This window comes from Periplaneta americana, chromosome 15 (assembly GCF_040183065.1).
Source record: "Periplaneta americana isolate PAMFEO1 chromosome 15, P.americana_PAMFEO1_priV1, whole genome shotgun sequence".
NCBI lineage: Eukaryota > Metazoa > Arthropoda > Insecta > Blattodea > Blattidae > Periplaneta > Periplaneta americana.
This window is the reverse complement of record NC_091131.1, coordinates 58,856,880-58,870,726: the sequence shown is the minus strand read 5'-3', so window position 1 is coordinate 58,870,726 and position 13,847 is coordinate 58,856,880. Positions and strand designations below refer to the sequence as shown.

General features: G+C 34.9%; 1 protein-coding gene and 1 long non-coding RNA gene across 2 annotated transcripts in view; one reads left to right on the top strand and one right to left on the bottom strand.

The window, feature by feature from the left end:
- The window catches only part of LOC138714986 (ubiquinone biosynthesis O-methyltransferase, mitochondrial-like), a 44,049-nt gene extending 41,782 nt beyond the window's left edge, over positions 1-2,267 (top strand). Inside the window, exon 7 of the mRNA XM_069847337.1 lies at positions 650-2,267. Within this exon, the coding sequence (XP_069703438.1) occupies positions 650-768 (119 nt within the window). The 3' untranslated portion in view covers positions 769-2,267. The remainder of the gene's footprint in view (positions 1-649) is intronic.
- Positions 1-13,847, bottom strand: part of LOC138714990 (uncharacterized) — a 182,341-nt gene that overhangs the window by 154,179 nt on the left and 14,315 nt on the right. The gene's annotated exons all lie outside the window — the stretch shown is intronic.

The window sequence follows — 13,847 nt, the reverse complement described above, 5'->3', positions numbered from 1 at the left end:
CACTGTTTTTGCCCTATTAGAACCCCGTGGTACCACCTCTTGTTGCTATAACAGCAGTGAGTCTGTCATGCATGCTCTCCACTTGTTTGTGTAGGATATCCACTGGAATGCGTCGCCATTCCTCTTGGAACATGGCACTCAGTTGGACAATGGAAGTTGGCCGCATGTTTCGGCGGCTACTATGCAGTGATATGCAGTTAATGTTCACCGGTTGGACTGGCCTGCACAGAGTCGTGATGTCAATCCCATTGAATACCTTTGCGACAAAATGAACCGGCGCCGGCGATTGAGGTCTCGGGAGATGCGGCCAACTTCCATTGTGCGACTGAGTGCCATGTTGCAAGAGGAATGGCGACGTATTCCAGTGGATATCCTATACAAATTAGTGGAGAGCATGCCTGATAGGGTCACTGCTGTTATAGCAACAAGAGGTGGTATCACGAGGTTCTAAAGGGGCAAAAACAGTGCCCAATTACTTTTTGGTAGATAGTGTATTATAACTATTGCGTCCTGTAAATTACATTGCCCAACTAAAGAAAATCATTGAAATCCCACAAAACACAAAACTTAAAAAAATCGGCATTATTTATGAGACGACCTAATATCTTGAATATGGTTATTTTAATCCTGATTCTCTTTAAAATTCCAGATGACTGCAGCATTATACGTACCCGTGGAATAGCGGTGAGTATGTTTGCATGGAAATGGTACTGGTCACAACATACACGCATGTTCTATGCAGTTCACGCAATGCGGAATAACCAGTAGTTAAGCAACACTAAACAAAATTGTATTGCATCTGCTTCTCCTTATTGATGAAGATTAGAATAAGGCGGACTGTCACTACTTGTTAAAAGTGATCGAGAATGCGTCGTAATATTTGTTCAGTCATAAAATGGCGATTTCTTATTCTGCCGTCCTTAGTTTGATTAAATAGTTAATATATTTAGATCTTTACCGAAGGGAAGTTTACTTTAATTAGCGACTGTTTGTCATCTTGTATAATGAAGAAGCACTTCAATAAACGTATATTTCATTCCTATAATTGGAGGCATAGGTTTCTTAAGAAATTCTGTGACTTTCGGAAACTTTTTTGACTTTTGAAGTTAACTATTTAGGCATAATTTTCGATAATCATTTAAAATGGAACCAACACATTAATTACCTTTGTAATAAATTACTTAAAATAGTATATTATTTTGTTTTATTGAGGAATTACTTGTCAATAAGTTTATTACGCACAATATATTTAACTTTATTTCAATCGGTAATTATGTATGGAATTATAGGATGGGGTAGCACATTTAAATCCAATTTTAATCCACTTTATTTATTACAGAAGAAAATAATTAAAATGGCTTCATAAACCTATTGATTTGCCATCTCAAAAATTGTTTTTAGACTTTAATGTACTTAACATAAGACAAATTTATTATATTGTATTAATAAAATTCATACATAAAAATCGAAAAAAATTTTGAATTGTATTCTCATAGTTATAAAACAAAAGGTATGAATATTCCAATGTTGTCAATTCTAATAGTTCTAGTATTAAATTTAAAAAGTTACGTATGGATTTTATAAAAATTGAAAAATTGTAAATTTAAATTTATATATTATAATTGCATAGTAGACATAAGACAAATTGTATTGTATACTTATTAATTTCAATTCAGGAATCCGCCCCTGAGCACGAGTTGTACTCTTTCAGGGGCGAGCTAACGTTTCTCTGTATATATTATATTTTATGTTACAATTATTAGCAAAATAAAAATAAATAAATAAATAAATAAATAAATAAATAAATAAATAAATAAATATTTTAAGGACATCTGTTTGTTTGTTTTGGAAGTCAGACTGAAGGACATTTTCAAATACAGGACAATTTATTTTACATTTAAATGAGTGGTTAATCACAAGATATTTCTATAAAAATTGCATGTAACAGGAACTGAATCAGTCATTTGTAAAACCACATGAGTCACAGAAAATAAGTTTCGAGAAAAATAGAAAAAAACTACCTATAGTTAATGGATTTTGTATTAGGTATGTGAAATTTTTACAGGAGAACCATACATTAGTATATCTGATTACAAAAACATTGTATCTTAATTATCTTATTTCATATCACCTTAAAATATTTTTTAATTTCTTGGACTCATGTTGTTTTAACAAGTATCAATAATAAAAACTCCAGTATCCTGACAAAATATGGAGTGTATTATTTGTTGTAGTGTGAAATACATTATTATACAGTTTTCAATCAATTTATATTGTTATTTTTATTTCATATTCAAAATGATTCATATCATTCAAAAATTAAATTCAAAATATCACACCCGACTTAAAAAAAAGTTATTCGCGAGTAATTAATTTTTATACCAGTGTGTCACATGTTTAATGCCAATGTATAAGCACAGACATATCTTCAGTTCACAGTAAGAAAAAATATGAATTGCATATTATCCCTCCAAAAAAGATGGTGTTTCTTGCTTTGGGATCTTCTTCGAGGACTTTTTCTCTTTATATCATGCACTTCTGCAAGTCCTTGAAGGTATACAAGTACACATCTTGTTCATTTTTGCTTTCAAACTACGTCTCGAACGAGGTACTGTGCCGTGTGGATCGAAACAAGCAGAGCTCTACTTCACAACAGTCAACAAGCCGTAGCGGATTAACATTTACAATGTCTCTCTCAAAACCTTCAATCTCTTCAAACAAGGGCAAATTTACTGAATTACAATGCTGAATATGGATAACGTCATGTACATTGTTGTAAAGACAATCAATAAAATAAAATCTAAAGCACTTAAGGGGAGAGGATGCTATTTTTTTGGTGAAAAATGAGTACATTTTCAAAAAAAAAAAAAAACAAACTTTAAAATAATCTGTTTTATGTGTGGAATGCATAGCATAGCATTTTGTGGGTATTTGTGTCCTTATCGCATGTTGAGTCGCCATTTTTAAACTTCCTGCGTTATGGATTTTTAAATCACTCGCCAACTTTTATTGTTGTTTCCGGTAAATTAAATTTAAAAAAAATTTTTTCCTTAAAATACTCCTTCATATGTGTGGAATGCATTGCATAACACTTTGTGGGTATTTGTGCCCTTATCGGATGTTGAGACGTCATTTTTAAATCACACGCCCACTTTTATCGTTTTTTTTTTTTTTGCTACATTGCCAGACAAAAATGGATATAATTTCTGAACTATTAAAGATACATGCACGAAATTTAGAACACACATTCTTTACATTATTACGAAACTTTTCTCTGTAACAGAATTTTGTTAATTGATTTCATTTTAAAATTGCGTCAGTTTGTTTACAAGAAAGGAAATCAGAAAATTGTTATTAAATTTTAATTGTTTATTTTACAAACGTAGGGACTAATATCAAAATTCTGTTACAGATTGTTTGTAGAACATGCTTTTGCAAATACATCGCAAAAAACCGTTTGAATCTATCTTTAAAAACGGTTTAGATATATCGGTTTTAGTACAATCCTGCATTGGGTATATTTTTTTTCAAATTTGGGCCCCCAAATAATTTTTTTCAAAATATTTATATTTGGTTGAGTTGCTACAGCTATGAGCTCTCTACATACAAAAAAAATAATATTTTACGCCAAATAGGAAAAAAGTTAAAAAAATATACCATCCTCTCCCCTTAAGCACCGTCAGTTTCGAACATTTCTGAAAGAAATGGGTCAATATTTAGATAAATATTATCTTTATTTTTAACTGAAACCAAAAAGAGGTATATTAGCTATAAATATTGGAGAAAATATATGAATTATTTACTTCCTAATCTATTCAATTTTAACTTTAACAATTATTACAATTGTTGGATCACATCAAATTTCATTTATTAACCAAACATTTTTACACAGATTCTTCGAACTTCGTGAGATAATTGCTGAATTCTTGCGAACACAGGGATTACCTGTTCCTGAGTTAGAAGACGAAGATTGGTTGAATGACCTGACATTTCTGACCGATATTTGTGAACATTTGAATCAGTTAAATACACATTTGTAGTGAGTATATAATATATATACACATACTCTTCTCCAACCAGGAGATCAACCGTGAAAGGAATGTGCTTATTATTGCGTCATCTATTGGAACGAAGTAGATAGACGATATTACCGTTATAACGTCAGTTTAAAAACCATGCGCTCTCCTCCATATGTTATTTCCTGTATGGAGAGATTAAAAGACCAGGAGATTAACCGTGATCTAATTTTGTAACTAGGGTAGTATCAATATGTGTGATCAATGTTATGGTTTGTGCTGTGACATCTTATGACAGCAACATTCATTCACAGCATTATCCCACTTCGTCTCAGTCCCCGAAGACTTTCTCGTGGTTGGAGTACAGTATATATAGTGGATGCGTATGGAGACGTGAAAGCATTCATTTCGAAACTAGATTTTTGGAAATCTGAAATTTTAGAAAACAACCTGTATCACGTTCCTAGTCTCAACTCTTTAAGAAATGCGACACAACAAAAACTGCAGTAGAACCCCGACTATCCGTCACCCTATTAACCGATTGGTGGATTATCCGACTGTCTTTCTCTAGCTTTTTTTCCTACAGAAATATATGGAGTATGCTGCTGTTCATTATATTAGTAACTTAGCCTGTTTTTCTAGAGAGGGCTATTACAAGACTTTACCCTTACACAGCATGGTCTACTGTTCAAGCTGTCGTAGGCTACTGTATAACTTCTATATAAAATGTCTTCCACGAATATAAAAAGCAATCGTGTTGTGAAAAGTAGACTATAAAAAGCGCAAATAACTGAGTGGTTTCGGGAAACGAGAAACTGTGGCTCATCTCAGAATACGGTACGAGATTGGAGTCACAACCATGTGCAATTTAGTAAAAATAAGGATGGCGTATATAAAGTATCTAAATCTACAATATGAGACCTCCACTATTCCTATCTTTCCACAGATAGCCATTACAAGAAATTTTCTTGCCCCCTAAAATCCCGTTGTTAACAACCAGACTTATATCAGTCAATTTCTGATGCACTACCTAGCGTGTCCAATACAAGACCACAGAGGAAACTACGAAAGTGTAAGCATTATTCACTACATTTATGAAAATCTTTTATGGTATGGATTATCCGATTTTTGCGATTAACCGCTCGGTCCACCCCCTTCGTTACTACGGATAATAGGGGTTCTACTGTACAAAATTACAGCAATCTATTAGAAAACCTACATATCTTCTATATATATAATTTGAACTGGTAATGGAAATTACGGGAAAACGGCTGAACGGATTTTAATGAGTGACCCCTCATTTTCATGCCTGGCATCCAAAGTTTTTCGGAAAAATAGTAGTTTTCAGTGAAATGTCAATTTTTCTACATAATTTTCCTATTTTCCGAAATCCATCTGTTGTCAGTTTTGAGAACTACAGACTAGATGATAAAAGCTTCTCAACCGAAAAATAACAGGCATTTCCCATATTTATTCTGTGTTTAATTTCCTCCCGAGTTCATAAATCAGGTCTAATTGGCGACCAGGGATAAATTATACAAAATGAAAGGAATGGAATGATTTTGGTCCACACAAGATATCTATACAACTTGCACTCAAAAAATTCTAACAATACTAAATTTCATTGGGTTTGTAGAAGAAAACCAAATTGCACGAAACGGGCTATTACTACAGCGCCGAATGCTAACGTTGTACAGGTTTTGAAGGCTGTTGATCACGATCATCCACCATCGCTAAAAAAAAGTGGAAGTCCTAAGGCGTTGTATTAGGCTAGAGAGAGCTGCAGAGAATGAGCCTGTTGCAGGTCCAGCGCAAATTATCCAACGTGAGCTGAAGGGTGTACCGTCAGGAGTGCTCCCGTTCCTTCCTTTGCGTGAGTCACTAAAAAGGAACATGAATAAGAAGCCAGAGGAAATTTTCCTCAAACCCAAAGTCACTATCAGATCTTTCATGCTTTACCGCAAGAATTCCGAGTAACAAGTGTTGAACAGTTTTTGATGTTTGCTAGTTTTGATGACCGTGGCCGTGATGATGAAGACGATTTTGATCAAATAATATTTGCTTCGAAATCCCACCTCAAAAGCTGTCCCGTCTAATCAGAGAACCACAAAAAAGTAAGTACCAGAACCTGAATGTTAGGTTGCAGAATATTGCATCTCGGTATGATGATTACAAAGATGATGGTAATATTATTGGATATCTGCATGCTTCCGGTCATAATATATGGCAATGTAAATTACGGTGTTTGACAGCACTACGAAATTAAAAATGTAATACATAAAACGTGAAACGTACAGCAGAGTTCGTATAGGTCAGTTTCTGTCAGATGCGTTTCCAATTCACTGTGGGCTAAAGCAAGGAGATGCACTATCACCTTTACTTTTTAACTTTGCTCTAGAGTATGCCATTAGGAAAGTCCAGGATAACAGAGAGGGTTTGGAATTGAACGGGTTACATCAGCTGCTTGTCTATGCGGATGACGTGAATATTTTAGGAGAAAATCCACAAACGATTAGGGAAAACACGGGAATTTTACTGGAAGCAAGTAAAGAGATAGGTATGAAAGTAAATCCCGAAAAGACAAAGTATATGATTATGTCTCGTGACGAGAATATTGTACGAAATGGAAATATAAAAATTGGAAATTTATCTTTTGAAGAGGTGGAGAAGTTCAAATATCTTGGAGCAACAGTAACACATATAAATGATATTCGGGAGGAAATTAAACACAGAATAAATATGGGAAATGCCTGTTATTATTCGGCTGAGAAGCTTTTATCATCCAGTCTGCTATCAAAAAATCTGAAAGTTAGTATTTATAAAACAGTTATATTACCGGTTGTTCTGTATTGTTGTGAAACTTGGATTCTCACTTTGAGAGAGGAACATAGGTTAAGGGTGTTTGAGAATAAGGTGCTTAGGAAAATATTTGGGGCTAAGAGGGATGAAGTTACAGGAGAATGGAGAAAGTTACACAACGCAGAACTACACGTGTTGTATTCTTCACCAGATATAATTAGGAACATTAAATCCAGACGTTTGAGATGGCAGGGCATGTAGTACGTGTGGGCGAATCCAGAAATGCATATGGAGTGTTAGTTGGGAGGCCGGAGGGAAAAAGACCTTTAGGGAGGCCGAGACGTAGATGGGAGGATAATATTAAAATGGATTTGAGGGAGTTGGGATATGATAGAGAATGGATTAATCTTGCTCAGGATAGAGACCAATGGCGGACTTATGTGAGGGCGGCAATGAACCTCCTGGTCCCTTAAAAGCCAGTAAGTAAGGATACATAAAACAATAAAATTACACATTTGGGGCAATTTTCTTTGGTTGAAATTTCTTTTGGATTAATAATTTTGGGCAAATTATCCAATGTTCGACTGTTCCGAGGATGAAGATGCTCCTGGGCGAAAATTCCCTAGATGAATTGGCACCAAACCGCAACAACTGCAATGGATCAGTCACGGACTAAGTAGTTCCCGTAGCATCTCTCAAGTCACATTTCGTGTTATCACTTTAAAAAACTGGCTCTGGACATTACATTGTTCAAGAACGTACTTTCCCATATCCGCTTAGATACGCAGAAAATTGTCAGGCGGCTTTTAGAAAATACGTAGATAAGGCTAAACGGTGACCTCAACATCAATAGCAAATTGCTCATAGTATCTTGTCCCAAGGCTAGAATATCTACTGACAAGAAAGTAATTTACCTATCTCCACATACTTTCAAACACAAACTTCAAGCAAGAGGTTTGTGCTTTACAGCATAAATGACTCAAGTCATACAGTGAGCGATATAGCATAATGATAATGCTATTTTTAAGAACGGGAAACACAACTACGTATTTTGATAAATGGTGGCACGTAATGGGAAAAGTTCCGTTCCATACATTACTTTCGCAACTAATAACACTATTTATATAAATTTGTGTAATATGAATATTATACTACGATCTCACTTGTCAGTCGAAAATACAGATGTCCCGAAATTCCACACATTTAACCTGGCAGAATTAAGGCCATACGGCCTTCTCTAGCACTCAACCAGGAGTAAAACTGAATTACAAAAAACACTACAAATTTACGAAGTACACTACAATTTTACACACAAAACTGAATAAGATAATGATAATATAATGTAAACAACAAGTAGAAATCAGGCATAATATATAACATATAGAAAGAAAGGAAAAAGCCTAATAAAATGTGAACAGGAGGTCAAAATAAAGGAGACATACAGCGTATAAAAAAGACAATTATTGATAATAATAATAATAATAATAATAATAATAATAATAATAGTAATCAAATAATGAAGTACAAAGCATACAATGAATACCGTATTTTAGGTACACACAGCAAGAAAAATTATAATTATATATAGCTAAAGTTATCACATTATAGATATACCATTTTCGGAAATTAAGAAAACAAAAAGATTAAATAATAAGTTAAATATCACTAGAACATAAAAAAAATGTGAATACATGGAAACATGCAATACAACACTTGTCATAATAGTAAGATAGTTTGGCAACTCGTCATAAGATAATTTTCTAACTTGGATTTGAAAGATTTCAATGTTCTGCAGCCCTTGACTTCAGGCGGCAGAGTGACGAGAGGTAGCAACAGTAAAAAGATGAGGAATACAGAGATGATGTGAGGAGTGGAATTTCTAGCGTGTTATCGCGTTGTGAGCGAGTATTAATATTATGATAGTGAGAGAGAGTACGAAAACGAGCGAATAAATAAGAGGGGGATAGTAATGAAGGGTTAAAAAAAAACAACCACAGTAAAAAAACATAAATTTTCAGGAGAAACGAAAAAAAATTATCTGACAGGTGTTATTGACACTTCAAGTATGGAATTCATAACGCCATTTCTTAAAGTATTATAGAAACTTGGGAAAACTGAAGTACATTTACAGTATAACTTAAATTATCTCAAAGAATAAATGTGTAAATGTAGGTACCATGATGGGTTATTTTACGACGCTGTATCAACATCTAGTTTATTTAGCGTCTGAATGATATGAAGGTGATAATGCCGGTGAAATGAGTCCGGGGTCCAGCACCGAAAGTTACCTAGCATTTGCTCGTATTGGGTTGAGGGAAAACCCCGGAAAAAACCTCAACCAGGTAACTTGCCCCGACCGGGATTCGAACCCGGGCCACCTGGTTTCGCGGCCAGACGCGCTGACCGTTACTTAAATGTAGGTACAGTAACTGTGGACAATGGTTGTTTAAAAAAATACTCTGTTGTGGCTGAAGTGTGCGTTTCCTTTAATATTCTCCTTTTTTATTATATTCTGCTTCTTCTCCTTTCGTTACTTACGTTTCTTCCATGAGGTTACTTCTGCACCTAAAGATGACTTCATAACTAATACAATTCACACGCCAGTATTTTTCTCTGAGGTGGCTTTTGCCGCGTACGTAAGAAGCAGTACTGCCAATCTACTACAGTTTAAAATTGTATGGATAAATATTTAAAGATGATTCATACATTCATTCATAGTGTTCTGCCCTAGAGCAGGTCTTTCACTGCAAACTCAGCATTCTCCAGTCTTTCCTATTTTCTGTCTTCCTCTTAGTCTTCGTATATGATCCATATTATCTTAATGTCGTCTATCATCTGACATCCTCTCCTATCCCGAACTCTTCTCCCGTTCACCATTCCTTCCAGTGCATCCTTCAGAAGGCATTTTCTTCTCAACCACAAGGTCATATGAATGAGATATTTGTAAATGCTACCATCGTCCTGGCTGGACAATGACTGTTTTCACAAAAACGTCTTTGAACTATGGTTGTTTTATGAAAACCACAGAAAATTTCCACTCCTATAATAGGCCTATGGTGTTTTTCCCCCCTAACAATTAATTCAGTAGATGGCCGCTACAATACGCTCGACATATGCTTAATATCTCAAATTTGCAATATTTGGACTATGGTTCTTTAAAAAAAAACCTTCAAATTTTGCATAATGTGCTCAATGTAGTGGTCTTCGAGAGTCAGGCACAAGTCAAAAAATGCGATCCAACCAGTTCCAATGCAAACGCTGCAACATGTCCGTCGTCACATGACAGGCGTCAACGAAGCGGACTTTCAGATGTTCCAAGTCCCGGACTTTTTCCTGGTAGGCTTGATCCCAGAGGTAAAAATCAAGAGGTGTGAAATCTGGTGAGCGGAATGGCCATATTGAGTACAATATGTGGCATTTTTATTTTGAACTGACATTTATATGTATGGAGAATTTTAAGACGCCCTGTAGAGTTCGAAGAAGGAGAAAACGTAGGTTGCTGTGTTATTTGCAATGAGGAATACTACTCACAGTATGATATGATTTGACTTTAAAACAAGTCTGGTGACTTTTAAATTATGACAATGCGCTATGTATATCAATAATTGAAGCGTCGGCTGTAATAACGTTATAAGTTACATTTAGTAAAATTTACAGGAGCTGCAAAAATGTGTACACATACAACGTTGTTCTTATAGGATAGCAAACTTTTGAGTGGACAAATTTCACGTACTGCATTGATGGACTGTTGCAAGCCAAAGAGTATAGCAAGATAACATGACATACAACATTATTACACGGGAACACGCCGAATGAAAATTTTGTAACTTACAACGTTGTTTCAGCCGACGCTTCAATTCATGAAGTGTTTATCTATTTCAGGCAGTATTTTTATGTTTAAAGGAGGAAAGTAATACCTTAAATTTGATGTTGATATGAATGCTTAGTCACTTTCCAGTTTACTACTTTTTGTCGTAACGTGTAAACGTTCTTTAAAGTTTCTTCCCCTATGTCTATGAAAACATTGGAAATTGCACTCGTTAAACATATAAATAAAAACTGATCAAATTCTCACATGGTTCTGAAAATTGTATACACCCATTACATCAAGTAGGTCTATACTGTAGCCTATGTATAAGCCTATACAGTGTGTAACAGAAAATGTGGGTAAAACTTCAAGTATAGGTTCCCCATAGGTATAAAAATGGTTGTATCAACATGGGTCCGGAAATAATTGGTTTCTGAGTGGGGCTTACAAGTATGATCGATCATACTGCACTCTAGTACGTTATGATGCATTATGTTTACATTTCCTTAGATGAACTGTAGAAAATGTCGACTTCCTGCCTGAATACAGGCTGCAGCTCGTCGTCTCATCGAGATCCGAACATGCTTGGCCTCCACGCTCACCAGATCTCAATCCACTGCACTTCTTTATCTGCTGTATTCTACTGCTGTGGATAATGAAGGAACTCTCCGTCAGCGAATTCTGCAAGGCTGTCAGACAAAAATTATGCCAGGAATTTGGGAGCATGTTCGGATCTCGATGAGATGACGAACTGCAACCTGCATTCAAGCAGGAAGTGAACTTTTTGAACAGTTCATCTAAGGAAATGTAAACAGTATGCATCAAAATAATTCCAGCACACAAACGTAATGAAGTGCACTATGATCATATTTGCAAAACCTACACAGAACCCGAGCATTTCCGGATCCATGTTGGCATAACCATTAATTTTTCTTTTATACAACAAGGAATCTATACTGAAGTTTTGCTCACTTTTTTGTTACACCCTGTATATAATTTTCTAACTAATTTTCTGACTTCCCCATACAATCAATAAAACAGAAGCAAACATATGTGTTTTTAGTCTGTCACTGTATATATGATCAGAAATAGGCTTTCAAATATTACACCGTGTCCTGGAACTTAACATTTCCAACATTTTGGAACTACACTGGTAAAAAAAATTAAGGATTATTGCGTTATCTACCAGACACTTACTTACAATCGTCTCTGGTGAACTGAATTAACTGAATCTATTAATAAAGAAAGTGAAGTTCAGGTTTAATGATTTTAAAAGCAATAAAAGACAATTTACAGTTCACTTCACAATTTCTAGAAGGAACATAAACAAACTACAAAAAGTAAAGGGTTAATAAGGTGTAAGATGTCCTGCCATTGCTAGGATAGTCCCAACCCTATCAGGCGTGGACATTATTAAAACATCGAGGTCTTCTTGAGGAATGTTTTGCCACTCTAATATTCTGTTTCAAATGTATTAGTTTGTTTCCCGATCCTATTAGACATTTACCGATAACTGTCTACAATTTTCGCAATAATTGGTTTTTATTCTATCACTCTTGAGTGAACAAGTTATCATAATTTGCATGTGCGTCACAAGATAGTCATATCATACCCCCAATTGCGTTTTCTGGTCTGCAAAGGGAAATCATTTTTGTCCATTCCTCTCCCACAGAATGCTAGACAAATGAATAATTAGTTGATGACGCATTATAATTCAATCAATCTATAGACCTACACAAGCCGAGTTTAACAAACTACTGTGTTTCCATTACAATAAAACTGATGAATCAGTAAGAAGTCATAGCACAGATGAACATGAAACGAAATATTACTGAAGTTGATATGAAAACAATCTGTTATTTTTAAATAGCTGTTTCTCGGAAATCATTGAGAATAAAGACTGATCCAAAATAAACCGGGAACGAGAACCAGAACGAAAACGGAAAGCGCAGGACGTGAATGTGAAGATTTTTGATTCACAATAAACCGAGAACGGAAATAGCCATGCATATGCATATCAATAACGATACGTAAATTTGATATTAGACATTCTGATGTTATTTGTGTATAATTAACCATTGGCGTTCTCTCATCAGTACAAGCCAGAAAACATAAATACAGGTCAACCAACTTGAAAATTATTTATGACACAAAATATTTAAGAATTCAATTCGCGTGGTAATATGGTCATATATGCACGTAGAATATATTGAAAGTGATTCTAATAAAATTACGAATTAGAAATGTAGTGCTTTCCAGGCTTTCCGTGTAATATTAGTGACATGTTCCTCCCAACACAGTTTGTTACTTAAATATATGCCTAGATATTTACAAGTGTTCACTTGTGGCACCGGTGTACCATTCAGCTGATATTTAAGACAAATTTCTTTATGCGTTCTATAGAAGCATATTGACATACTTTTGCTAACACAGATTTTAATTTTATTTTCTGTCATCCAGGTTTCAATAAAGTTAAGATCGTTTCGCAAGGCGGTGATTTCGGATTGATCACTAATTTGTCCATATATTATACAGTCGTCCACGAAGAAGTGGTATGTATATGTGCAATAGAGGTGCAAGAACCGACTCTTGACGAACTCCTGAAGTTACATTTCTGTTGTTCTCTGTCTCTCTGGCTCCTTTTCTTTTCCCAGGAAATCATAGCGGCAAGCAGGCATTCGGAAGTTAACATTTCACTTCATCACAATTCATCCAGAGTAAAAATTGAATAACTGAGCGGGAAAACGTTGCAAACGCTAAATTGAAATTTTACAGAAACAGAAAAAGAAATGCTTGATGCTCAGTCCACACTGTAACATTTTCTCGCAACCTCCTAGGTCCTACAGTCTAAATTGAAGGTTCTACTTTCATTTTCATCCATTAGAGTTCCATAACTTATAAAACAGAATACGTGCGACATGATTACATTAAAGCAATGCAAGAGGAAATTAAATAGCTAGTTTATTCGTATAAAATTGAAAAAAAAATTGAACTACAAAAATAAAAGAAGAAGCAATGCATCCACCACATTAATGAAAGCTACGCCCTTGGGTATAAAGTTAAATACATTACATTACAAAGATATCTGTGTGTGCACTTAATAAGAGGACGAATTTCATACTTGTAATAAAGTTCGCAGGCAATTAGTTCCCCATATGCTACTTGAAATAGCCGATATTTAATTAGCAGCACTATACACAATGTAGAAAATTTGCCATTTAAAT